This window comes from Mobula birostris, chromosome 14, assembly GCF_030028105.1.
Source record: "Mobula birostris isolate sMobBir1 chromosome 14, sMobBir1.hap1, whole genome shotgun sequence".
Taxonomy (NCBI): domain Eukaryota; kingdom Metazoa; phylum Chordata; class Chondrichthyes; order Myliobatiformes; family Myliobatidae; genus Mobula; species Mobula birostris.
The window spans coordinates 1,672,622-1,699,539 of record NC_092383.1 but is presented as its reverse complement, the minus strand read 5'-3'; the positions used below and the strand labels follow the sequence as shown (position 1 = coordinate 1,699,539).

At 49.5% G+C, this 26,918-nt stretch overlaps 2 protein-coding genes across 8 annotated transcripts in view; one reads left to right on the top strand and one right to left on the bottom strand.

Moving 5' to 3' along the window:
- Positions 1 to 11,288, top strand: part of LOC140209636 (cartilage intermediate layer protein 1-like) — a 71,900-nt gene extending 60,612 nt beyond the window's left edge. For all 7 annotated transcript variants that reach the window (XM_072277951.1, XM_072277947.1, XM_072277950.1 and 4 more), the window contains exon 9: positions 853 to 11,288. In XM_072277951.1, coding sequence (XP_072134052.1) covers positions 853 to 3,176 — 2,324 coding nt within the window. In that variant the 3' untranslated portion in view covers positions 3,177 to 11,288. The remainder of the gene's footprint in view (positions 1 to 852) is intronic.
- LOC140209638 (methionyl-tRNA formyltransferase, mitochondrial-like) lies at positions 7,108 to 26,912 on the bottom strand. The gene is made up of 5 exons (XM_072277954.1): positions 26,831 to 26,912; positions 25,442 to 25,523; positions 23,373 to 23,449; positions 12,165 to 12,359; positions 7,108 to 7,617 (listed from the first exon to the last, which is right to left on the bottom strand). Exons 2-4 carry the CDS (start codon positions 25,500 to 25,502, stop codon positions 12,192 to 12,194), a joined length of 306 nt encoding a protein of 101 aa, XP_072134055.1. The 5' UTR covers positions 25,503 to 25,523; positions 26,831 to 26,912; the 3' UTR covers positions 7,108 to 7,617; positions 12,165 to 12,191.
- Positions 26,913 to 26,918: the final 6 nt, after the last annotated feature.

Here is a 26,918-nt window from a genome sequence, read left to right as displayed (position 1 = left end):
GGGACATCCAAACCCAGGTGCAGCTTAACAAGAACAAAGCTCCAGTGAATTCAACCAGCTCAAAGTGCCACTGTGCAGACAGCCGTTACTGAGCAATAACTATTAACCCCCACAATGAGTGGAGGAGTGCGGACATTTCCCACCCAAATGAGGGCTGCTAATCTGACACAGGCCCTCTCTCGGTACAGGAGACACAGTTTGATTGCAGCTTCTCTGATGGGACATCTCCCTTCCATTGCCGCCCGTTGATGGGTTCATGCCCACTGCTCTGCCCCTCCCGAGTCCACAGCCAGTCTCCTAGTGCAGAGCCGTCTCACTGGCCCTCCCCTGTCAGCACGATCCCTCCCAGTGTGGGATGTTCCAGTACTAAAGCTGTGGCTCCTGCACGTTGCCATGGAAGTTTCCTGATGGCCTCACATTCTCCGCGTCCTCCTGGTGGAGCTGTCCCCACAGGCCTGCTGGGGACCCCGTGAGCGTGAGGTCAGGATGATGATGTTTGCACGTGGTTCAGAGCCACATCATCCCTTTCCTGAAGCCTTCAACTGCTCTGACAATTGCACCTGCTCCTAGTCTACCTTTGCTGAATCACATCTCAACCCAAGTTATGATCACTACTACCAAAATGCTCCCTCCTGAGGCCAGCACCGCTCCCGTTCTCAAGCTCGCTGCGTGCGGATTTGTAGGGTTGTTATAGAACCATGTTCCTCCTCCTGGCATGTTAACTTCCCAATTAAACTGGTGCCGTTGTTTAACGGGCAACTGTCCAGTCACCCAAAGGATCGTCAGGTCTCCTCTGCTCTGTGACCGTAAGCGTGTCCATGGGTATCTCACCGTCTGCTTTTGTCTTCACAGCACTGACGGCTCCTTCTTGTAATCCAGCCCCCGAGAGCTATTTCATCCGACTCCCGGCTGACTGTTACCAGAACCGGAGCCAGTCCTTTCTCTACGACGCGGGGCGGTGTCCTGCCGCAGCGTGCGCCGGGGACAAGGAGCCGGAGGGGGAGTGCAGAGATGCAACGACGTTCTGCTGTGGGGTGGTGCAGCTGGAGGACAGGAGCATATCCTGCTCTGGGTACACACTCTCCATCAGGGTGGTGAGGAAGTGTGGGTGCCAGAGGTGCGTAGATATCAAGGCCACCGTGCGTGGCCGTGCAGTAGCGGCTGACAACGGGGAGCCCGTGCGCCTCGGGCAGATCTTCATGGGCGGGAGGAAAGTCGGTATGACCGGGTACAAGGGCACCTTCTCAATGGCGGTCCCGACCGACGTCGACAGGTTGGTCCTGACCTTTGTGGATCGTTACCAGAAGTTTGTGAATACCACGAAGGTACTGGCCTTCAACAGGAACGGAGGGTCTGTGTTTCACCAGATTAGACTTCTAAGGAAGAAGCCGGCGATGACGCTGGACTGTTCTGTCAGCAACACCATCAGCCTGGGGGCAAGTGAAAAACGAAAACCCATTGCTGAACTGGAGATCCCAGCCAACTCATTCTACAAGCAGAGTGGGTTGGTTTACAGGGGCCTGGTGAAAGCCAGCATCACCTTCCTCGATGCCAGAGACATCTCCATGGCCTCAGCAGCACAGAGTGACTTGGACTTTGTTAGTGAAGAGGGCGATGTTCTGCCCTTGAGGACCTATGGCATGTTTTCTTTGGACTTCACCGACGAAGCTGCATTGAACGATCTCAACGCAGGTCAGGTGAGGGTATTCCTGGACACTGCCCAAGTCCAAATGCCTGAACACTTGGAACTGATGAAGTTGTGGTCTCTCAACCCTGACACTGGCTTCTGGGAAGAAGAGGGGAACTTCACTTTTGCCCAAAGCCGGCGAGGGAGACGCGAGGAGCGAACCTTCCTGGTGGGTAACATGGAGATTCGAGAGCGGCGCCTCTTTAACCTGGACGTCCCCGAGAGCAGGAGGTGCTACGTCAAAGTCCGCACCTTCCAAGGCGACCGCTTCACGGCCGGCAATCAGTTGGGGGGAGCGGTGGTATCGCTCATTAACCTAGAGCCCCTGCCGGGGTTTAGCTCCAATCCCCGGGCCTGGGGACGCTTCGACAGTGTGGTCAGCGGTCCCAACGGGGCCTGTGTGCCTGCTTTCTGTGACGAGCGTCAGCCCCACGCTTACTCCGCCTACGTGACAGCGACCCTCAGGGGAGAGGAGCTCGAGGCCGTGGCTTCCTCCCGCTCCCACTCCCTGACATCCAATGTTGGCGTGCAGCAGCCCCTCCTGCAGAAGTTCCAATACAGGAGGTCAGACCATGAGGACCCCAGGGCCAAAAAGACAGCATTCAGGATAAACGTGGCCAAGCCCACCCCCAATGTGGCAGAGGAGGTGAATGGTCCCGTTTACCCTTACGAGAAGCTGCGAGAGTGTGAGGAGGCGCCCTTCAGTGCTGCTCATTTCCGCTTCTACAGGGTGGAGGGTGACAGATATGAATACAACACTGTAGCCTTCAACGAAGATGACCCGACGAGTTGGACAGAGGACTACCTGGCCTGGTGGCCGCAGCCCCTTGCGTTCCGAGCTTGTTACATCAAACTGAAGCTCACCGGAACGCAGGACATCACGGTGAGGTCTCGCAACCTGGGCGGTACGCACCCCCGGACCGTAGGCCAGTTGTACGGCCTGCGAGACGTTCGGAGCACCCGCGATGCCAACCAGCCCGGCGTCTCCGCCGCCTGCCTGGAGTTCAAGTGCAGCGGCATGCTCTACGACCAAGAGCGGGTCGACCGAACGCTGGTGAAGATCATCCCACAGGGTCACTGTCGCCTGGAGAACATTAACAACATGTTCCGGGAATATCTGGTCAACTCCCTGCCTCTTGCTGTCAACAACGACACCAGCCAGTTCACCATGCTGGCTCCCCTCGATCCTCTCGGCCACAATTACGGCATCTACACCGTAACTGACCAGGATGCTGCCACTGCCAAGGAAGTAGCGCTTGGCAGGTGCTTTGACGGAAGTTCAGACGCCGTCTCCAGAGTCATGAAGTCCAACGTGGGAGTGGCACTGACCTTTAACTGTGCAGACAGGCCAGCGGGCCAGCAGAACACCTTCCAGAGCCTGCAGAACTTCCCAGGACAGCCGCTCGTGTACAGTCAGCGAGTGGGAAGAGGGAAGAGAGGTCGCTTGTTTAGTACATTGAGAAAATACATGCAAATGCCAAGAGCGTAGGCCGACACTGTGTGGCTCTGTGATGTGGATTAAACCAGCACCTCACTCCAAACTCTGTAGTTCCAAATTAAACTACAAGTTCAAGTCTTTAGGGAGGACGTTACTTCCAAATTCTGAGAACTGTGATACTAGTTCTCCATTCTATTTATTTCTGGTAGTGTTCCAACGCAGAGCTTGCCAGAACACACCATGTACGATGTGTTCAGGCAAACATAGAACATTACAGCACCGTACAGGCCCTTCAGCCCACTTTTAGCCTGCTCCAAGGTCAATCTAAGCCCTCCCACCCACATTCCTATCTTATTGAATGCCCCTCATGTGTCTGCCTCCACCATCAGCCCTGGCAGTATCCATCTGTGTGTAAGAACAAAATAGGTCTAGCATCCCTCACATACTTTCCTCCAATCACTTAAAATTGTGCCATTTCCACCCTGGGTAAAGGTGATGGCTGTCCACTCCACTTGTGCCTCTCATCATCTTGTACACCTCTATCAAGTCACTTCTTATCCTCCTTCACTCCAAAGAGAAAAGGCCCAGCTTGCTCAACCTTTGCTCAGAAGACATGCTCTCTCGTATTGGAACTAGCATAAACAACCTTTCTCTTCACCTGCTGGCTTGAATTTCCTGTACTTCTGATATAACGAATCTGTATTTGGCTCGTAGTTAGTATTATGCAATACCAGATGTTTCTAAAATAAAGAGCTCAAGTTTTACATGCGCATTGTCCTGCTAAATATGACTGTGCTGAGAACGCTCCTGAACACTCCAGGACTAGAGTTACGGAGGACTGGATATCTGGGGATGGATTTCCCTGCAGCAGGGAGATACAATATTCAAATTCACATGCAGTGTGGTACTGTTAGGAGAAACTTGCCAGAGGGTAGGAACAAGTTTAAGGTTTGCAGTTTACGGGACTGGAACCCTTACTGAAGTAAACCTTACAGAGCCTCTACAAAGGGTCACCAATCTTCTTTATGCCATGGACCCCTACCATTAACCAATGGGTTCATGGAAACCCTGCTCTACCACGTGAAGACGCTAAACTTAGATTGGAGCAGAAACACCATTTCACCATGAGACACAGGAGCAGGAATTGTCCATTCAGCCCATTGAGTCTGCTCCGCCATTCCATCATGGCTAATTTATTATTTCTCTCTCAATCCCATTCCCCTGCCTTTTCCCCATAACTTGTGATTCCCTGTCTAATCAAGAACCGATCAACGTCCAATGACTTGGCCTTGACAGCCTTCCATGGCAATGAATTACACAGATGCCTCACCCTTGGGCTAAAGAAATTTTTCCTCATCTCTGTTCATCCCTCTAATCTGAGGCAGTGCCCGCTGGTCCTTGACTCACCTGCTATAGGAAACATCCTCTCTATCTAGGCATTTCGATATTCGAAAGGTTTCATTTAGATCCCCTCCCCCACCCCATTCCTGCAAACTCCAAACGCTCCTCATACATTAACCCTTTCATTCAGGAAATCATTCTCATGAACCTCCTCTGAACCCTCTCCAATGCCAGCACATCTTTTCTTAGACAATAGGCCCAAAACTGCTCACAATACTCCAATGTGGCCTGGCCAATGCCATACAAAGTCTCAGCATTACATCCATGCCTTTGTATTCCAGTCCTTCTGAAATGAATGCTAACATTGAATTTGTCTTCCTTCTCAACCTGCAATTTAACCTCAGAATCAGGTTTATTAACAGCTTTAGGGTGTTCTGCACAAGGACTCCCAATTCCCTTTGCACCTCTGATTTCTGAATTTTCTCCCTGTTTACAAAATAGTCCATGTCTTCATTCTTTTGCCAAAGTTCATGACCATGCATTCCCTACATTATATTCCATTGGATACTTCTTTACCCAATCCCCCAATCTGTCCAATCCTTCTGTAGACACCCTGCTCCCTCAATCTATCTTCGTATCATCTGCAAACCTGGCCACAAACCCAAGAATTCCTTATCCAAATCATTCACATATAATGTGTAAAGAAATGGTCCCAATACAGACTCCTGCAAACAGCACTAGTCACTGGCAGCCAAAGAAAAGGCCCCCTGCTCTTTGCCTCCCGCCTGTCAGCCAATCTTCTATGCATGCTAGTACCTTTCCTGTAATATCATGGGCTCTTATCTTGTTAAGCATCCTAACGAGGCCTTCTGAAAATCCAAGTACACAACATCCACTGACTCTCCTTTGTCTACCCTGCTTGTTATTTCCTCAAGGAATTCCAACAGATTTGTCAGGCAAGATTTCTCAAGGAAACCATGCTAACTTTGGCCTAATTTATCATGTGCCTCCAAGTACCTTGAAACCTCATCCTTAATAATGGACTCCAACATCTTTCCAATCACTGAAGTCAGGCTAACTGGTCAATAGTTTCCTTTCTTCTTCCTCCCTCCCTTCTTGAAGAGTGGAGTGGCATTTGCAATTTTCCAGTCCGCCAGAACCTAGTGACTCTTGAAAGATCATTACTAATACCTCTGCAATCCCTCCAGCTGTCTCTTTCAGAACCCTGCGGTGTACACCATCTGGTCCAGGTGACCGATCTACCTTCAAACTTTTCAGCTTTCCAAGCACCTACTCCTTAGTAATAGCAACACTCACCTCTGTCCTGACGCTCTTGCACTTCTGGCATTCTGCTAGTGCCTTCCACATTGAAGACTGACACAAAATTCTAATTAAGTTCGCCTGCCATTTCCTTGTCCCCCATTACTACCTCTCCCACGTCATTTTCCAGCGGTCTGATATCCACTTTCATCTTTTACTTTTTGCTTCTCTTTTATATGATTGGCTAATTTACCCTAGTTCATCTTTTCTCTCTTTATAGCTTTTTTAGTTGCCTTCTGTTGGTTTTCTAAAAGCTTCCCAATCCTCTACTATTCCACTAATCTTTGCTCTATTATATGCCTCCTCTTTGGCTTTAATGCTGTCCTTGGCTTCTCTTGTCAGCTACGGTTGTGTCATTCTCCCTTTAGAATACTTCTTCATTTTTGGGATCTATCCTTCCTGTGCCTTCTGAGTTTTCCCCCAAAACACCAGCCACTGGCGTTCTGCTGTCATCCCTGCTAATGTCCCTTCCAATCAATTTTGGCCAGCTCCTCTCTCAGGCCTCTGTAATTCCCTTAACTCCACTGTAATATTTAACTTCTCCTTCTCAAATTGCAGGGTCAATTATCACTACCTCCTCAGAGTTCCTTTAATCAAATTTTGGTCATTACATAGCATTCAATCCAGAATTGCGCTTCCTCTAGTGGAGTCAACCACAAACCACTCTAAAAAAATCTCGTAAGCATTCTACAAACTCCCCCTGCGAGATCCAGCACCTACCTGATTTTCCCAATTAAAATCCCCCACATTTATCGCAACATTTTCCTTTTCACTTGCCTTTTCCATCTCCCATTGTAATTTGTAGCCCACATCTTGGCCACTGTTCAGAGTCCTGTATATAACTCCCATCAGGGTCTTTTTACCCTTGCAGTTTCTTATCTCTACCCACAAGATCTCTACGTCTTATACTCCTATCTCATCTCTTACCAACAGAGCCAGAGGACCCCATCTGCCTACCCGCCTGTCCTTTTGACTTCATATTTCGTTCGGGTAGTCTCCTACCTGACAGCATGAACATCTATTTCTCTAACTTCCAGTAATTTCACCCCCCTTCTCTCTTAATACAGTATTCCCCATTCTGATTCCCCTCTCACCCCTCCTCTTCTCCTCACCTGACCAACACCTCCCTCCAGTTCCCTTTCTCCCACGGTCCACCCTCCTCTCCTATCAGATTCCTTCTTCTTCAGGCCTTTACCTCGTCCACCAATCACCTCCCAGCTTCTGACTTCATCCCCCCTCTCCAACCCAGCTTCCCCCTCACCTGGTCTCACCTACCACCTGCCAAGTTGTACTCCTCCCCCTCACCCCACCTTATTCTGACCTCTTCCCCCTTCCTTTCCAGTCCTGATGATGGTCTGTCCCTGAAATGTGTACTGCTTATTTATTTCCAAAGCTGCTGCCTGGCCTGCTGAGTTCCTCCAGCATTTTGTGTGTGTTGTTCTGGATCGCCAGCATTTGCAGAATCTCTTGTATTTGTGATTTACAGATAGGCAGTGTGTTGTAGCTTTTATAAACACCACGACTGTTTTACTTTTACCAATGATTATTCTGGTTTCACATCACTGGCTGAACTTGCAGTGTATAAACAGGGCCGGCTCCTCAGACTGGGTCAGTTCTGCATTGTCAGGGGTGTGGGGGTGTAATCAGTCATGGTGATCAGCCTGTTCTCCTCCCAGACAGCCATCTGTGTCGCACTGGGCATAGACAGCTGGATTCCACAGGGTCATGTTGAACCACCTGGAAAATGACAGAGTTCAGAAGGGTCCGCAGTGTAGGTTTTCAAACTGGTCCATGCTGTGTGGGATTTCTCTGGTCAAAGAAACTGCAGATGCTGGAAATCAAAACAAACAGAAGGCATCAGAAATACTCAGAGTAACATTTCCTGCCACTAAACCATCTAGCTTGGAAATCTAAGCACACTAGCTTCCTTTTGATGCTTGTTACATCCTCAGGAACTCAAAACGTCAGGCGCCATAGTGCTGTATTTCCACTGCCTGAGGGTCCAGTTTCTAAATACCCCGCTACTGTAGTGACAAACGTCAAACTCAGCACCTTGTTCTGTGTCACCTTCCTTTCTTGGCACAGTAAGGCAGCAGCTAGTGCACTTTACAAGGCCAGTGATCAGTGACCCGTGTTTGATTCCCACTGCTGTCTGTAAGACTTCATACATCCTGTAAGAAATGAGGCCATGTGGCCCATTGAGACTGCTCTGCCATCCCGTCAGGGTTGATTTAAATCCCTCGCAACCCCATTCTCCTACCTTCTCTCTGATGCCCTGACTAATCAATCTCCACTTTAAACCAATCTTCCGTCCGTGGACTCACCTTACACTGTACGCTGTCAGAGCAGTGCTGCCAGGATAATCAAGGACACGACCCACCCAGCCAACACACTTTTTGTCCCTCTTCCCTCCGGGAGAAGGCTCAGGAGCTTGAAGACTCGTACAGCCAGATTTGGGAACAGCTTCTTTCCAACTGTGATAAGACTGCTGAACGGATCCTGACCCGGATCTGGGCCGTACCCTCCAGATATCCAGACCTGCCTCTCGGTTTTTTTGCACTACCTTACTTTCCATTTGTCTATTTTCTATTTATAATATATAATTTAAGTTTTTAATATTTACTATCGATTTGTAATCCAGGGAGCGGGAAGCGCAGAATCAAATATCGCTATGATGATTGTACGTTCTAGTGTCCATTTTTTGGTGACAAATTATAAAGTATATACCCAATGACTCGGCCTCCACAGCGGCCTGTGACAATGAATTCCACAGATTCACCACTCTCGGACTAAACAGATTTCTCCTCATCTCTGTTCTAAATGGATGTCCCTCTACTCCGAGGCTGTGCCCTCTGGTCCTAGTCTCACCCACTATAGGAAACACCCTCTCCATGTCCACTTACAGCATCTGATAGGTTTCAATGAGATGCCCCCCCCCAAGGAGGGCCGTCAACTGCTCCTCACACGTTAACCCTTTCATTCCTGGAATCATTCCCGTGAACCTCCTCTGAACCCTCTTCTCTGCCAGCACATCTTTTCTTAGATAAGGGGCCCAAAACTGCCCACAATACTCCAAATGTGGTCTGACCAAGGCCTTATAAAGCATCAGTGTCGCATCCTTGCTTTTGTATTCTAGTCCTCTCAGAACGAATGCTAACATTGCATTCACCGTCCTCATCAATGATTCAACCTGCAAATTAACCTTCAAGGAATCCTGCACGAGGACTCCCAAGTCCCTCTGCACCTCTGATTTTTGCATTTTCTCCGTTTAGAAAATTGTCTGTGCCTTTATTTCTTCTACCAAAGTGCGTGACCATAGACTTCCCGACACCGGATTCCATCTGCCACTTCTTTGCCCATTCTCATAATTTATCCAAGCCCTTCTGCAGACTCTCTGCTTCCTCAACAATGCCTACACCTCCACCGATCTTCATATTGTCCACAAACCTGGCCACCAAGCCATCAATTCCACCATCCAAATCACTGACATATAACGTGAAGAGAAGCTTTTACTCTTTATAAAACCTGAAAAAAAAACATTCTCCCTGTGACTGAGCTGGTTTCCTCCCCCATTCCAAAGATATACAGATTACTAGCAGTTTCATGAGTTGTGGGTATGCTATGTTGGCACTAGAAACATGACAACACTTGCAGGTGACCCCAGCACACCCTTGGACAGTACTGGTCGTTGACACAAATGATGCATTTCACTGTATGTTTTGATGTACGTGTGACAAATAAAGCTAAGCTTTAATGCAGTTTTCTTAGGTACTGGGGCTATTTCAGAACTTGGTGACCTTTGCAAGATCACAGCCCATGTACCCATCACTTCCCACACACCTACCAACTCTAAGTTGCAAAGAGCAAAAGTTCCCTGATTGGTTTCATATTGCTCTGAAACTGTCCGGAGTTCACACTAAGATGAAGCCCCACACACCACCTTACCCACTTGGATAGCTCCCATCTACATTTAACGCTTCCACAGTTACTGCAGCACCTTTCTTGCAAGCCCTCATTAATTCTCGATGTGCCCTACTGTGTTGCTAATGTCAGGGAGTCCATATCGTTGAGTTTACACTTCCGCTGCTCGACATTCCAATCCAGTGCAGCCACTCCAAGGCCATCTCTCTCAAAACCTCGGGATGTTCATCAGTACAGTACAGGCACTTTGGCCTGTGATGTTGTGCCAACCTTTTAACCCACGCCAAGGTCAATCTAACCTTCCCTCCTACATAACCCTCCGTTTCGTTCATCCATGTACCTATCTAAGTATTTATTAAACATCCCTAATTTTTACTACTTGATAGAGCTGTACATGATGATAAGAGTGGACAGCCAGAGGCTTTTTCTCAAGCTGGAAATGGGTAATATGAGGGGGAATCATTTTAAGGTGATTGTTGGAAAATGCAGGATAGGAGAATGTCGGAGGTAGGGGATTTTTACACAGAGTGGTGGCTGTGTGGAACACACTGCTGCAGGTGGTGGTACAGGCAGATACATTAGGGACATTTAAAAGACTCTTCAATAGGCAATGGATGATAGAAAAATGGAGGGCCACATAGGAAGGAAGGTTATTTTGATATTGGAGTAGGTTAAAAGGTTAGTAGAGATTGTGGGCTGAAGGGTCTGAATAGTTCTATGTTCTATCTGCTTCTACCACTACACATAGCAGGGCACTCCACACACTCACCACTCACTCTCTCTGTAAAAAAAAATGGAACTCTGACATCCCTCCCGTACTTTCCTCTAATCACCTTAAAATTATGCCCTTTGCATCAACCGTTTCTGCCCTGGCGAAAAGTCTCTGGCTATTCATTATATCTATGCCTCTTGTCGACTTGTACACATCCACACCTCTTAATAGTCACCTCTCATCCTTCACTCCAAAGAGAAAAGCCCACCTTGCTTAACCTATCCTTGTAAGACATCCAGGTCACAGTTGACTCAATATTCACGACAGGTGACTTACCTTCTCCACAACATTGACCAGCTCTCCATTCTAATGCCAGGATACCCTCTGACCAGCCCTCCGTTCCACTGACCAGCCCTCCGTTCCACTGACCAGATCTCCGTTCCACTGACCAGCCCTCCGTTCCACTGACCAGCCCTCCGTTCCGCTGACCAGCCCTCCGTTCCGCTGCCCAGCCCTCCGTTCCGCTGCCCAGATCCCCAGTCCACTGACCAGCCCTCCGTTCCGCTGACCAGCCCTCCGTTCCGCTGACCAGCCCTCCGTTCCGCTGACCAGATCCCCGTTCCGCTGACCAGCCCTCCGTTCCGCTGACCAGCCCTCCGTTCCGCTGACCAGCCCTCCGTTCCGCTGACCAGATCTCCGTTCCGCTGACCAGCCCTCCGTTCCGCTGACCAGCCCTCCGTTCCACTGCCCAGCCCTCCGTTCCACTGCCCAGATCTCCGTTCCACTGACCAGATCCCCGTTCCACTGACCAGCCCTCTGTTCTACCGCCCAGCCCTCCGTTCTACCGCCCAGCCCTCCGTTCTACCGCCCAGCCCTCCGTTCCGCTGACCAGCCCTCCGTTCCGCTGACCAGCCCTCCGTTCCGCTGACCAGATCTCCGTTCCGCTGACCAGCCCACCGTTCCGCTGACCAGCCCTCCGTTCCGCTGACCAGCCCTCCGTTCCGCTGACCAGCCCTCCGTTCCGCTGACTAGATCTCCGTTCCGCTGCCCAGCCCTCCGTTCCGCTGCCCAGATCCCCAGTCCACTGACCAGCCCTCCGTTCCGCTGACCAGCCCTCCGTTCCGCTGACCAGATCCCCGGTCCGCTGACCAGCCCTCCGTTCCGCTGACCAGCCCTCCGTTCCGCTGACCAGATCTCCGTTCCGCTGACCAGCCCTCCGTTCCGCTGACCAGCCCTCCGTTCCACTGCCCAGATCTCCGTTCCACTGACCAGATCCCCGTTCCACTGACCAGCCCTCCGTTCTACCGCCCAGCCCTCCGTTCTACCGCCCAGCCCTCCGTTCCACTGACCAGATCCCCAGTCCACTGACCAGCCCTCCGTTCCTCTGACCAGATCTCCGTTCCACTGCCCAGCCCTCCGTTCCACTGCCCAGCCCTCCGTTCCACTGCCCAGATCCCCAGTCCACTGACTAGCCCTCCGTTCCACTGACCAGCCCTCCGTTCCGCTGACCAGATCCCCGTTCCGCTGACCAGCCCTCCGTTCCTCTGACCGGCCCTCCGTTCCTCTGACCGGCCCTCCGTTCCTCTGACCAGATCTCCATTCCTCTGACCAGATCTCCATTCCACTGACCAGCCCTCCCTTCCACTCCAGGATTTACCAATAACTCCTCCCCCAATATCTGTACAACATTGTAGAACTCAAAGATGTAAAAAATAACCACTGAACTTTAATTACAGATCACTTACATCTTTATCATCAAGCCACGCTCCAGTTCATTTTGGCATCTTTTTGATCTTTGTTCTTGGTTTGTGTGTCTGAAACCTGGCCACACTTTGGTGAACCGTAGCTCCTCGGAAGTATGGATGGAGGTATCCATTGTAAAAATCTGCAGCAGTGAGTTGCTTCTTCAACAGCACCTGCCTAAAACCGGTCCAGCCATTCTGGAGAGAAGCATGTGAATTGCTGGTTAGAATTCATGTCGTGTGGAGAGCAAGCAAACAAGGGCACCATAATCGTGTAGATGTTAGCGTGACACCATTACATCAGCGTCCCCCGTAAGGAGTTTGTACATCGTCCCCATGGAGTGCATGGGCTTCCCCGCGTGCTCTGGTTTCCTCCCAGGGTAGGTCAATTGGTCACTGTAAACTGTCCTTCATTAGGCCAGGGTTAAATCGGGGGTTGCTGGTGGCTGGGCTCATTGGTCCGGAAGGGCCCATTCTGCACTGTATCGCAATAAATAAATTGCAAGTCCTGGTAGACGTTTTGCATCTTTGTTCGCGAGGGGTAAGGTACCGAAAGACCGGAGGGTTGCTCATGTTGTGGCTTTATTCAAGTAGGACTGCAGGAACAAGCCATGGCCACTGCAAGCCAGTGAGGTTGGTAGTTTGTTGATTGGTCAGGGCATGAAGGAATACGGGGACAAGGCAGGAGATTGGGGCTGAGAGGGGAATTGGATCAGCCATGATGAAATGGTAAAGCACTTGATGGGCCAAATGGCCTAATTCTACTCCTACATCTTATGGTCTGATCAGAAATCTATCAACCACCATTTTAAATATACCCAGTGACTTGGCCTCCACAGCCATCTGTGCAATGAATTCCTCAGACTCACCACTCTCTGGCTAAACACGTTCCTTCTCATCTCTGTTCTAAATGGACATCCCTCAATTCTGAAGCTGTGGTCTCTGGTTCTAGGCTGTCCCACTTTAGGAAACATCCTCTCCACATCCACTCTTTCGAAGCCTTTCAATATTCAACAGGTTTCAATGAGATCCCCCCCTTATTCTTCCGAACTTCAGCATGTATAGTCCCAGAGGCATCAAATGTTCCTCATACGTTAACCCTTTCACTGGAAGAAGAAAGTGCAAGAACCCTCAACCTATAGAGGATACCAGAGTGCAAAGTACATATACGTTGCCAAATACGACCCTGAGATTCATTTTCTTGAGTGCAAACATGATAGAATCAATGGAAAGCTCGCACAAATAATTAGAACAAAGACTGGCTGCGCAAACATGTTACCAGCTGCTCAGACATAATACCAGTTCCCTGACTCCCAATGCTCCCTCTAAAGTGTGCACCAGTACGCGCACATACATCTTCTGCTACTAGGGCACAAAGGAATTTAAACTGCCCCAAAAAGGCTGTCACCGTCTACCTTGTTGGCATGTTAGGTATATTTCACGATCGTATGCAATCACATTTCTTTTTCCAGTTTCTGATGCGGATGGAGTTGACCATGTGGAGTTTGCGATGATTTGTCTGCAGATTTTAGAACTGGCTTTACTGAAGAAATCATTGATTCACTATGTTGAATTCCAAAGAAGCAAAGCGCATGAAGCGCCAAACAACAGCTAGTTCATTCAAAGCGGAATGGCTTAATGAAACAATAGAAACTGCTACACTGAAAGCTCATGAGGTCAGGAATGTGTAGCCATGAGAAATATTTCTGTACAACAGAGAAACCGGTGTTACCTGCGTGTACTGATGCGATGCAAAAGTTGCTGGAGAATTTGCAAGTGGGAAGAAGTGGAGTGATATTTGGAAACTTGACTTTTTAAAGCATCATTCAGCAAGCAAAGCACAGAGGGACAATGTGCAAAAGGTCTGGCAAGAAAATCCTTCATTACCCGTTACAGGCCTGCTTCGTATGTTTTGTGAGAGTGCAGATGAACGAGAGTGAAAGCAATCAAACCTAGAGTAGATCAATGTTCTTATTGACAGTTTTGCTAGCTGTTGAAATGAATACTTCTATATATAAAATTCGGTGCACACGTTGTTGTCACTGGGCAGAAAATTGCACAGCACAAGATTTTTGCGCACACTGGTTATTACAAATTGAAGAGAGCATTGCTTCCAAACCCAGGGCTCGTCCTTTCTGTGATGGTCCAAAAGTCCTGTTCCTGTGCTGTATAACTCTGTGACTAAAGTCTGCCAGCTGGCAACGGTCTTATTTCCGATGTTTTTGGCCGCTGAGGCCTGGGGCCTTAGTAAGGCATGTCAAACACTCAGTGTACAGCTGCACAGTTACAATGCAGGGCTGACCGTACTTCTCTGCCAAATTTATTTATCCTTTGCAAATCAATCCTTCGGTTAAGTTATTAACAATGCCCTTGCTTCTATTTTCTGAACTTTCTCAAGGATCTGCACAGCCCTTCCATCATGGTGACCGTCTGAAGCTCTGTTGGTGCTTCAAACAACATATGGTGGCTAGTTTAACCCACTGACCTTTGCACTCACAATCTCTGGTCTGTGAGCTACCCTCTTCCCTACCACCCCAGTACCCTCCTTCACCATGAATTCAAAATCTCCTTCAGACAGCAAACACAGAACCACCTACAGAATGAAACTAGACAGGGGAGAGGGACAGGCTGAGGAACTGGGGATATAAAAATTATTTTGAACCTATGCAACCTCTGGCTAAAAGAATAATTGGGACTGGATAGGAATTTTTGAACTGAAGTAAACTGTGCCAGTTCTCCCAGGCTTACAGAGAGACACTGAGAGATTGTTAAAATTGTACTCTCGTTTGAGTAGGGGGAGGAGGGCTCACCGATAAGGACGGGAATGAACATCCATCTGTAATTAAGCTGGGGCCTAGCAAAGGGAGTAACTGATAAGGACTGGACAGCACATCCACCTGTATTAAGTCTTGATCTAGCAGACTCTCTTATCTGTAACCAAGTTCTGCACAGACTTGGTGGGTGTACCAGTTCAAATAACATCTTGCAACAGTATTTATAAATATATGGCTGTAACCTGAGGGAGAAGGCCCACTTGTCGGATGGTGGCAGTACTTACTTGTCTTCTCTTTGACAACTGGGTCTCAAACTCCTGCAGGAGGGTGCGCAATAAACTGTAGTAACTATAAGAATCCGGTCTCCCGCGTTTTATTCAGATTTGACTTTAATACTTGGCGTCACGAACAGGATCCCAATAGAGGGAGTGCCAAGCAGACGGGCTGAGTAAGCGGCTGGACCAATCTGGGGACTGCGGAGACCGACCGGGCGCCCAATAGGTATTTTACCTTTTGTCGCTCTCCGTTAGTTCCTTTGGAGGGACAGTCCCTCGCCCAAGGCTGATCACATAACCTTGTTGGGATCGGGGAATAATCTGCTGGGAGACTTGTGTAAGGGAGGCAAATTTTACTAATTGAGCAGGAGGCAGTACTGGGTAAATTTTATTAATTGGGCAGGAGATGCCAAGCCGGGTAAATTACTGAGAGAACATGGGTCAATTGTAGTCAATTGATACGAGTGGGCCAGGAACAGCCCTACACAATATGTGTGAGAGTTTTCTAGACAAAGAAAAGGCTTTGCGAATGTTGAGTGTGCGCTGAATAAGAAATTAGGGAAGAAGATGTGGCCACTAGGGGGAACCTGGGATATTACCTCATGAGAACAAGCAGTAAATTTGATATGGAGAAAGAACTGTGGAAAGAAGTGGAAATTGTTGAAAAGGGAATGGAAGGAAAAGGCAGATGTAAAGTGGAACAGTACGTTATTAGCAAGTTGGAGGAATAATGCGTGTGACAAAGGGATAGGGGTATGTACTGCAGAAGGAATGCCAAAAGGTTGGGAAATGCTAAAGGTGGAGTGTGAATGGTTAGATGTGCGCTGAAAACAAGAGCGGGAAAAACAACGTAAGCAAACCAAGGCTGGCCTAGATAGGACAGAAGGACAGGAACGTCAGTCTAGAGTTAAAAATAATAGGGAAACAAGGGATCCCGAATGCATGTCTGGCTTACCGACCCTGTTTGAGAACAGTGACCATGATGAGGATTGAGCACCCATCGTAGCCCCCCCTCGCCCCACCTTACCAGGGGCCAAGTGCACCCAGTGCTCCTGAACCCCAATCCTCCCAGTACTCAGATACGGTGGCCGCTCGGGTAAAACAGTGACGGCTGGGAAGGGGGGGGGCCCTATACCCTGAGATCCAGACAGGGAATAGCAAGGATTGTTCCGAGATGGGGAGGGAAGAATCCAACAAAACCCCAGAGTTAACGGCTCCACCAAGACAATTGCCTACCTGAATGCTGCCCAGCCCAGTCCATGAGCAGCGGAGGAGGGACAGCCCTCAGTGTATGCACCCTGGAAGGCTCAAGAAATGATAATGATCATGAATCAGGCCCCAGATAGAAAAGAAAAACCAGCAGTTTGCTCAGTGTGTCCGCAGTACTATACAAATATATAATGCGACCCCGCAAGATTTATTCAGTCTTTGCTGCATGATTCTCTCAGCTGATGAGGGGTGGAAATGGAAGGCAGAATTGAGATACCAAACCTATCAGGAGTTACAGGCGGGAAATCATAATGAGAATGAACAGACAGACCAGATTATTCAAGCCTGGGAAAGGGCTCTCTAGCAATCTGTAAACATCACTAAAGTACTTGAATGCAAACCTAAGCCTGGGGAATCTGGACCAGACTATTGGGAGCGATTTGTGGCCTGCTGACCGCACTTTCGCAGGAGACCAGGCCTTTAATAATGGGGATCCGTCCCCCCAGTTTAACGCCTTTACTGTTCCAATGCTTACCAACTAAGTTAGCCAACATGATTAAAACAAATAATAGGGATTGGCCTGACGATAACCGAAATCAAATGTGACGAGCTTTGACATATTATTGGGACCCGGCTTCCGAATTCCCATCAACTCCGAAGGCAGCTAACATTACGTTCAGCGGGGGAAAGTATGCGGGCGGGCTACATCCCCAAGGTTTGACCACCAACCCAAGCATGTCATGGGGATCAGAACTGGGATCATTTTCCCGATTGGCCGTACCGATAACCCGGACTCCTATTGGACAGGATCCAATAGAACGCCATCCTAACGGCTTCCATCCAACCGTCAGGATTCTAGGAACGGTAGGCCCGGTCCACCGTGCCGAACGTTATCACAGACAGGCCATGGGTATGGGGGGGGGGGCCGACCCCAGACCAAGTGCAGTGTGCTTCAATTGTGGGCGTCCTGGGCATTGGAGGGCAAGGTGCCCATGGGAACAAAAACCTACCAAGGGACAGGTGGGGACAATGACTGTATTCTCTGCCCACGACCCATTTAGAAATTGACAAGCCAGGATGCTCCATACTGTGAGTACCACCCCTCAGGCACAGCCCAATGTAATATTGCAAGTTGCTGGAATTCCAATTCCGTTCTTGATTAATATGGGGGCAACCACATCCACTCTCGCTCAGGAAATAGTATCGGAACAGGGATTTCAGCTATCGGACACTACAATCACTGTGTCTGGGTTCGAAGGCACGGAACGTATGTATTCACGTACCCAGCCACTGCAGGTGGAATTCCAGGGGAACCAGTGTGAGGTTTCATTTACAGTCACCACCAGTCGGGGGTGTAATCTAGCAGGGAGAGACTTGCTCTGTCTGTTGGAGGTCGAGATTCTATGCATGGACAAGGGTACCATCCTGCAACTAGTGAACAACCGACAGCTTCCCCAGTTTCCCACCCCCCCCCACCAATGGTGGGCACTTAATCTGGACCCCACTTCGTTTGAACCCCCTCTGCCAGTGGTCGACCCCCATGTGACCCTGTGCTATGACCCTACGGGGTGCTCAGCTGAGGGAAGTCAATATTATGCACCCCTCGAGGGTCAGAAGTTCCCAGTCACGGTGATTGGGAAGGTTAAAGGAAAAGAGGGCAGTACATTACAGGCCGAAGTTCCGGATTTCCTTTGGCGACAGACAGGACCGGTGGTTCCCCATACCACCGTTAGGGTTTGCCCTGGGTTCAAGCCAAAGAGCCTGGGTTCCTTGTCTACACCCTGACGAAACAAGCCTCCAGCACCGAGGGAGAATGGCAAGACTTGCCCGCAGGCCAACTCTGATACTGGAAGGAGTCGAAGATGAAGACGGGACATCTGGTAAGACACTCTTTTAATATTGACCGAACCCAGGACGTTGCACCCCATCTCTGGGCAATTTCGGGCCATGAAGTCGGCCGCACCAACTGCCCCCCACCATCCGGATCACCGCTTTCCTAACCATTCCGCAATACCCCCTCAAGCCCAAGGCAATACAAGGGGTACAGTCGTTAATTGACTGCTTTTTGTCACAAGGAACCTTGATCCCTTGCACCTCTCGATGCAATACACCTACCTTCCCAGTACCTAAACCAGGAAGCAAGGACTGATGCCTTGTCCGAGATTTGCGTAAAATAAATGAGATTGTGGCTCCTTTCCATGCTGTGGTTCCGAACCTCGCAACGATCCTGAGTCACATGCCAGCTACTGCCCTGGTATTTACTATCATTGACCTACAGCACCCATTTTTCGCTGTCCCTTTGCACCTGGATTCTCAATATTTATTCGCATTTACCTATCAGGGGTGTCAGTAGACTTGGACGCATCTACCCCAAGGATTTGTACATTCTCCCACTATCTTCTCAAAGACGCTCCAGAAGCAGCTAGCTTATCTCCAGTTGCCTGGCAACTCTACTATAGTCCAGTATGTTGATGATTTATTGCTGGCAAGTGTCACTTTGAAGAGTTGTGAAACTCCTACTAAACTGTTTGCATTCATTATTCCACCCCACAAAGTAAAACAATCACAGCCTGAGGTAAAGTTTTTGGGCCTCCTGATAGTGCGGCAGAGCAGCACCTGACAGAAGATCAGATAACACCCATTGTAACTATTCCCCCACCTACTACTCCGTGATGGATGGCAGCCTTCTTAGGGCTCCTGATTTTTTGTCAGCAATGGATTCCTCACGTCGCCACTCACACCAACACCTGACCCCCCCTTGCTTAATCAAACTCACCATCTACTTTCCTGCTTACAGACACACAGCTGGAAGCTTTCAATGAGCTAAAGGAGAGCTTCATTCGAGCACCGGCTCTTGGTTGCCCACTCTATGACCAACCATTCCAGATCTATGTAACCGTAAATGAAGAATGTGCTACTACGGTGCTCACCCAAAACCACAGACAGGAAGCATCCAGTAGCCTATGACTCAACCAAGCTTGATCCCATAGCTGCGGGACTACCTCCATACACGCAAGTACTTCCAGCCATCCGCGTTTTAGTAACAGCAGCATCCAACATAACATTGCACCAACCTGTAACCTTCCTGACACCCCACTCATTGGTAGAATTTTTGACCTCTCAGCAGACCCGTTATCTCATTCAAACACGACAGAATCGATATGAAACAGCTCCACTAAATAATCCGTTGCTTACCTTCTCTCACTGCACAACGTTTAATCCCACCACCTTCCTAACCGATCCTCCAATGCACACCTCCTCTCCACAGCATGACTGTATGCTCAGAAATCATCTTTTCACTACCACTCGAGAGGATCTAACTGACCAGCCCCTTACAGAGGCAGACTTGATGTTTTATGAGGATGGAAGCTCTTTTGTGGATCCAGCAGGGAAACGATGTTCTGGCTATGCGATAGTGATGGACAGTGAAGTAATTGAGCAGGCCTCTTTAGAAGCAGCTGTCTCAGCCCAGAAGGCTGAGCTGTTTGCTCTGACTCGTGCCTGTATCCTAGCAACAGACAAAAGTGTGAATGTTTACACAGACTCCTGTTATGCATTTGGAGCTGCACATGGCTACGGGGATCTCTGGGAACATCGGGGATTCCTGACTTCCTCTGACCACCCCATTAGTAATGCCACCTTTATAAACAACTTACTCACCGCTCTACAGCTACCTGGAGTTTTGGCTATTATTAAATATGTGGCCCACACCCACATGTCCGACCGGGTCTCTAACGGCAATGCTTTAGCGGATGAGACAGCGAAGAGTGCGGCACAATCCTCGTTGGTTGTAGTCCCCTCGGGTTCCTGTCAGGCAACCCTCCGTGACTCGAGCAGAACGGGTTTGCCAGACATGCGGGAGGTTTGTATTTTCAGGGGCACGCCTCTGAGGAGGAGCGTAAACTGTGGTCCCAGACGGGGTGCCAGAAAGACCCCGACCTTGGCCTTTGTACCACCCCAGCGGGACAGGTTTGAGTTCCTACAGATTTTACCAATATTGGTCAATTGTACACACCTGGGAAAGGTGGTAATGGTTGGTACCCTGTTGCAATCCTGGTGGCACCCGGGATTCCAGCAGGCAGCAGACAAACGAGCCAGAGCATGTTTGATCTGTCGGAGAAGAAGGGACACCCTGCACACCAGGTACAACTCCCTTGCCAGGTGGACCTTTTTCATGTCTACAAGTTGATTCCATTGAATTGCCCAGAGTATATTGCTATGGATACTGCTTAGTTATTATAGATGTGTTTAGTAGATGGATTGAAGCTATTCCAACTACCAATACTGCTATGACCGTTGTGAAAGTATTATTCCCAGGTATGGCCTGCCAGAGATGCTGAGCTCTGACGATGGCCCACACTTTGTGGCGAAAGTAAACAAAGGGGTATGTAATGAACTAGCTATCAAGCAACAATTCCACCGTGTACACCAGCCACGGGTGCTGGCGTAGTGGAGAGAGCCAATGACACTCTGACGAGTAAATTGGCCAAACTAACAGCAGAGACTGGACTCACTTGGGTGAAGGTCCTACCGCTAGCCCTATTCCACATGAGGGTTACCCCACAGGGGAAAACAGGGTTGTCACCAGCTGAAATCATTTATGGACGGCCCATGAGGACACCCTGGGGACCAAGATCTTGTGTACCATTGCTCCCAGAAAGTCTACCAGCAGAACTGGATATGCACACCCTAGGGGAAGAGATGGGGAAATATATATGCCAAATAACCAAAATTCTCCAAGCATTACATTCGCAGGTAAGAGAGGCTTACAAGGAAGAGAACTACCCTACAGAGAGGAGTGACTATCCCACCCTAGAACCTGGGGATTTTGTCCTGATCAAGAACTGGGATTGAGGGGAACTCGGACCTCGGTGGAGAGACCATATCAGGTGTTACTGACCACTCCCACGGCTGTGAAACTGAAGGGGCAATCTCGGTGGATACATCGAACAGATTGCAAACGTGTTACTGAAGGAACAGAGTAGAAGGACTCTCGCGGATTAAAGGAAAATGTATTGGTTGATAGTGGCGTCCGCGTTTATATCTTTGAGAGGGCTCACTCCAGCATCCTGGGGCCCCCATGTCAACACCTTTCTGTCTCTCTGTCACACCTATGTGAAACAGGTAGAAATGGGTTTGCGCCGAAATTCTGCAGCATGCAAAACTATGATTCCAATGTCAGTAATCTCGCTCAATCAGAGTGAGGAACTGTCACCCTGGGCTTTCTGAACTAACACCCGGGGAAGTAAGGCGCAGAACTGTAGTCCAGTCAGAGGTGACTGTGGCTGTCAGTGTTTTGAGGGGCAGTACCTCAGGCCCCAACCAAATGGAACCTCACATTCTGGGAAACATGCATCCTGGCCATACCTGCGGGTGCCCAGCAGCAGAGCAGTAAATGCCACCTGTTACTGTAACCTCCCGGGAGGGGAAGATGCATTTTTTTCAGGGAAATAGCAGCTGTACCAAGCTGTACCACTGCAGACCCTCCCCAACCAGTAACTAGCACCCACTGGGTGTGTGGAAATCGGGCCTATATACGACTCCCAAGGGAAACTGCCAGCAAAGGGTGGACCGGTTGTTGCTGCCTAGCGAGTTTAGCACCCCATCTGAGAGTCATGGCCCAGCTGCAGGATCACCCCCACTGGAACAGGCAGCGGAGAGGTATAACTGAGACTGAGTGATTTTGGATGATCGCTTTTCCCTCCTATGGAGTAGTCAGGAATTCACGAGAGATAATCAATTTGGCTGCAGCACTTGAGGAGCTGGCCACAATACTGCAGGGGCCCTGACAGAAGCACAGGCCCAAGTAACAAAAATATCACTGAAATGATTGCAATCCAGCAAACAGACCTACAGAACCGGATGGCCCTTGGTTTCATTCTGGCAGAAAAAGGAGGAACATGCACCATTATAGGGAAAGAATGGTGTACCTACATACCCGACGAATCCAGTAACATGTCGTCCCTTTCTGAGCATATAACCCAGGAAATACAAAAGATTCATAACGTAGGACAGAGGTTGCATGGGTCTGGCAGTGGGACAGGATGGTGGTCGTTTGGGAGCTTCTTCGGGGATATCGGTGGTATGCTACGCTATCGTACTTAGTGTAATTGCTGTCATTCTTGTATTGCGATGCTTGTGGCCACTGATGACTAGCTGCTTCAGTGGTGGAATCCAATTGTAGCCCTTGGGTCCTGAGAGTTATCATGAAATAATAAAAAGGAGGGAATGAGGAATTGGGGATATAAAAATTATTCTGAACCTATTTAACCTCTGGCTAAAAGAATAACTGGGACTGGACAGGAATTTTTGAACCGAAGTAAACTCTGCCTTCAGCAGTCAGCTAAGACAAGCTCATACCAGTTCTCCCAGACTTACAGAGAGACATTGAGAGATTGCTAACATTGTACTCTCGTTTGAGTAGGGGGAGGAGGGCTCACCGATAAGGACAGGAAATAACATCCATCTGTAATTGAGCTGGGGCCTAGCAAAGGGAATAACTGATAAGGACTGGACAGCACATCCATCTGTATTAAGCCTTGATCTTATCTGTAACTACGTTTTGTACAAACAGACTTGGTGGGCGTACCAGTTCAAATAACATCTTGCAACAGTAATGTATGGGACTCACTATGTATAAATATGCGGCTGTAACCTGAGGGAGAAGGTCCACTTGTCGGATGGTGGCAGTATTTACTTGCCTTCCCTTTGACAACTGGGTCTCAAACTCCTGCAGGAGGGTGCACAATAAACTGTGGTAACTATAAGAAGCTGGTCTCCTGCGTTTTATTCAGATTCGACTTTAACAGGCAACTCACTCCGGACCGTAAGAACTGTACACACAGCCACCTAAAGAATGAAACTACACAGGGGACAGGGAAGGGCAACGCACTCTGGACATGGAAGAAATTTCCGAACCCTTCAGACACACTGAAACAGAAACAGAATGTTACCTTGCAGCGTATGAGGAGCACCTTTAATTCCTTGTGGAAGTGGGCTGTCCCAGGGATTAACTGATCCGGTGTGGCATCTGTAGAAACAGGGATTAAAAACTCAAGAGATGCAAACTGGGAAAGATTTTCCGGGGGGAAGTTGTTTACATATTCAGAATTGACAAGTAAGTTGCAGTTATTTCACAGAAAGCACATCCAAATAGAGAAAATGGGTTGAAAAGAATAAGTAACTAGTGAATACAAATGTAAGGGCTGTGCACACTGCCTTCTGTCAGCAGGCCAGCTCAGAGGGCTGGCCGGTTACTCACTCTGCGTTCAGCGGTCCGTAGTAACCGAGGCAACACATGGCCCTGTTCATCACTGCAGGCGTAGGGCTACATGTCCAGAAATGGGGAGGACGCAGGAAGCAGGAGGATGGGGTTGAGAGGGAAAACAGATCAGCTGTGCTGGAATGGTGGAGCAGACCTGATGGGCTGAATAGCCCTAATTCTGCTCCTGCCCTGTGGTCTAAATGTTCCCTCTCTTTCTCTCCCCACTAATGCTCCTTGAGCAGTTATGATCACCAGCAGTTTCATTTCAACGTCAACAACAGTACTTCTGAGTTTAATTCAGAAGCTGGACCTTGTTTAAAAAAAAGCACAGTTGACAAGAGTGTTGTCAGCTTGTTAAGTGCTTTCAGCTGATTTTATTTAAACTAGACCATAAACCATTTACAAATAAGCATTTGTGCACACTGAGAAACATTTAATAGGCTTTTCCTTGCAGGGATTTTTCCTCCTGGTGCTGGAGCTCGGATCTTTTCACTGTGAGACAGACGGACACGTCCGGATCACGTTTGTCCGTGTCCGGGTAAACACAGGCGGCCGGGCCTGTCCGGATCATGTTTGCCCGTGGGACTGGAAAGGAAGCGGGGGAGAAGAGGCAGAATAAGATGGTTGGGGGAGGGGGAGGGGAGGAGGAGGGGGAGGAGGGGAGAGGGAGGAGGAGGGGAGGAGGGGAGAGGGAGGAGGAGAGGGAGGAGGGAGAGGGAGGAGGAGGGGGAAGAGGGAGAGGGAGGAGGAGGGGAAGAGGGGAGAGGGAGGAGGAGGGGGAAGAGGGAGGGAGGGAGGAGGAGGGGGGAAGAGGGGAGGGGGGAGGAGGAGGGGGAAGAGGGGAGGGGGAGGAGGAGGGGGAAGAGGGGAGGGGGGAGGAGGGGGAAGAGGGGAGGAGGAGGAGGGGGAAGAGGGGAGGAGGGGGAGGGGAGGGGAGGGGGAGGGGAGGGGAGGGGGAGGGGGAGGGGAGGAGAGTGGGGAGGGAGGAGGAGTGGGGGAGGGAGGAGGAGTGGGGGAGAGGGAGGAGGAGGGGGAAAGGGCGAGAATAAGATTGTTGGGGGGAGGGAGGAGGAGGGAAGGAGGAGGGAGGAGGAGTGGGGGGGAGAGAGGAGGAGTGGAGGGGAGGGGGAAGGAGGGGGAGGGAGGGGGAAGGAGGGGGGAGGGAGGGGGAAGGAGGGGGAGGGAGGGGGGAAGAGCAAGAATAATATTGTTGGGGGGGAGGGGGGAAGGAAGGATGAGTACCAGCTGGCAGGAGATGGGGAAGGGCCAATGAAGAAGCTGGGAGGGGAGAGGTTGAAAAGATAAAGGGATGAAAAAAAGAAGGAATCTGATAGGAGAAAGGAAGGAAGAAGGGAACCAAAGGGAGGTGATCAGCAGGTGAGGAGAAGAGGTGAGAGGGTAAATAGAATGGGGAATGGAAATAAATAAAACACGAGGAAATCTGCAGATGCTGGAATTTCAAGCAACACACATAAAAATTGCTGGTGAGCGCAGCAGGCCAGGCAGCATCTATAGGAAGAGGTACAGTCGACGTTTTGGTCTGTACGAAGGGTCTCGGCCTGAAACATCGACTGTACCTCTTCCTATAGATGCTGCCTGGCCTGCTGCGCTCACCAGCAATTTTTATGTGTGTTAATGGAAATAGATAGAAGTGTGGGGAGAGGAATGACCACAAGTTCGACGTTTACGCTGTCAGGTCGGAGGCTACCCAGACAGAACATGAGGACAATAGTTAACAGGAGATCTGAAACAACCTACCCGGCAGGTGTGGGATTTCTTCTACATCCATTAGGTCCATCAGCTTTACGGTCCTGCCCATCCACAGTGTGCGCAGTGGCAGCTGCAACAATGTTCAGAAGTATCGCACTTACATGTTCACTCAGCAACGCTCCCGCTACTCACCCCAATTCTCCTCCCTCGCGCACTCTGGGACACAGAGACGGCAGCGAATGGGCTCTCGACGCCCGCCGATCCTCTCTGGCACGGTGGCACAGCAGTTGACACATCGCTTCACAGCACCGGCTGTCAGAGCACGGATCCATTCCCGCTGATGTCTGCAGGTGGAGGGCCGATTCCCGCGGCTGTCTCTAAGGAGTTGGTACGTTTTCCCCGTGACCACGTGGGTTTCCCTGGTTCCCTCCCACCTTCCAAAGTCATATGGGTTAGTAAGGTTAGTAGTTAGTAAGTTAGAGGGTTCAGGTTAGTAAGTCGTGGGCATGTTATGCTGGTGCCAGAAACAGGGCGACACTTACAGGCTGTCCCCAGCAAACCTTCGGACTGTGTTGGTTGTTGACGCAAGCAACGCATTCCAACGTACAGTATGTTTCCATAAGACACAAGGCACAGGAGCAGAGTCAGGCCACTCGGCCCATCGAGTCTGTTGCTATGTGCATGTGATTACTAAATAAATCTTAACAGGTTCCGGGTTCTTAAATGGGGATCTTAAACGTAGATCTTGTCTTTAAATAAACAGAAGATTTAGATTTAGAGACACATAGATTATGAGGAGTATAGATAATTTACGTGCAAGCAGGCATTTTTTCTACTGAGGTTGGGTGAGACTAGTACTAGAGATCATGGGTTAAGGGTGAAAGGTTGAAATGTTTAAGGGGAACACAAGGGGGGAATGACTTCACTCAGAGGGTGGTATGAGTGTGGAACAGGCTGCCAATGGAAGTAATGGATCTGGGTTCGATTACAGCATAGATACATGGGTGGTAGGGATATGGTCGCAGTGCAGGTCGAAGGGACAAGGCAGATTAACAGTTTGACAGGGATTTGATGGGCTGAAGGGCCTGTTTCTGTACTGTGCTGTAGTGTAGAGGGAAACAGATCAGCCATGATGAAATGGCAGAGCACACTCACTGGGCCAAATGGCCTAATTCTGCTCCTTATCTTACGGACTCTTTTGGCACAGGGAAGTGAAGTAGTGAAATAGATGTTCCCTTTTCCCAATCTGTAGCTGCTCGGAACCACTCCATCTCGGAATGGTCTCTGCAAGGACACTGAGTACCTAACCCCCCATGTCCGCTGCCGCTCATTGAGGGAGCTCAACACCTTCGCCTCGAGGGTAGGGAATAAATCCTCACTTGTTGTAAAGACAACACCCAATGAATAAACCAAGGCGCACGTCTGGTTAGTACTCACCCTGGACCCAATTGCCCGGTTTAACCGATCAATTTCTTCCACCGTTTGTTCCTTCCAATTCACCCAGCTGTCGGCCACTGTGATTTTA

Coding starts and splice junctions, on each gene's coding strand:
- LOC140209638 (XM_072277954.1), bottom strand. CDS start 25,502: ATGGGCAGGACCGTAAAGCTGATGGACCTAATGGATGTAGAAGAAATC. Junction 23,450..25,441: donor AGAAATCCCACACCTGCCGG/GTAGGTTGTTTC, acceptor CTGTTTCTACAG/ATGCCACACCGGATCAGTTA. Junction 12,360..23,372: donor TGCTCCTCATACGCTGCAAG/GTAACATTCTGT, acceptor GCTTCTCTCCAG/AATGGCTGGACCGGTTTTAG.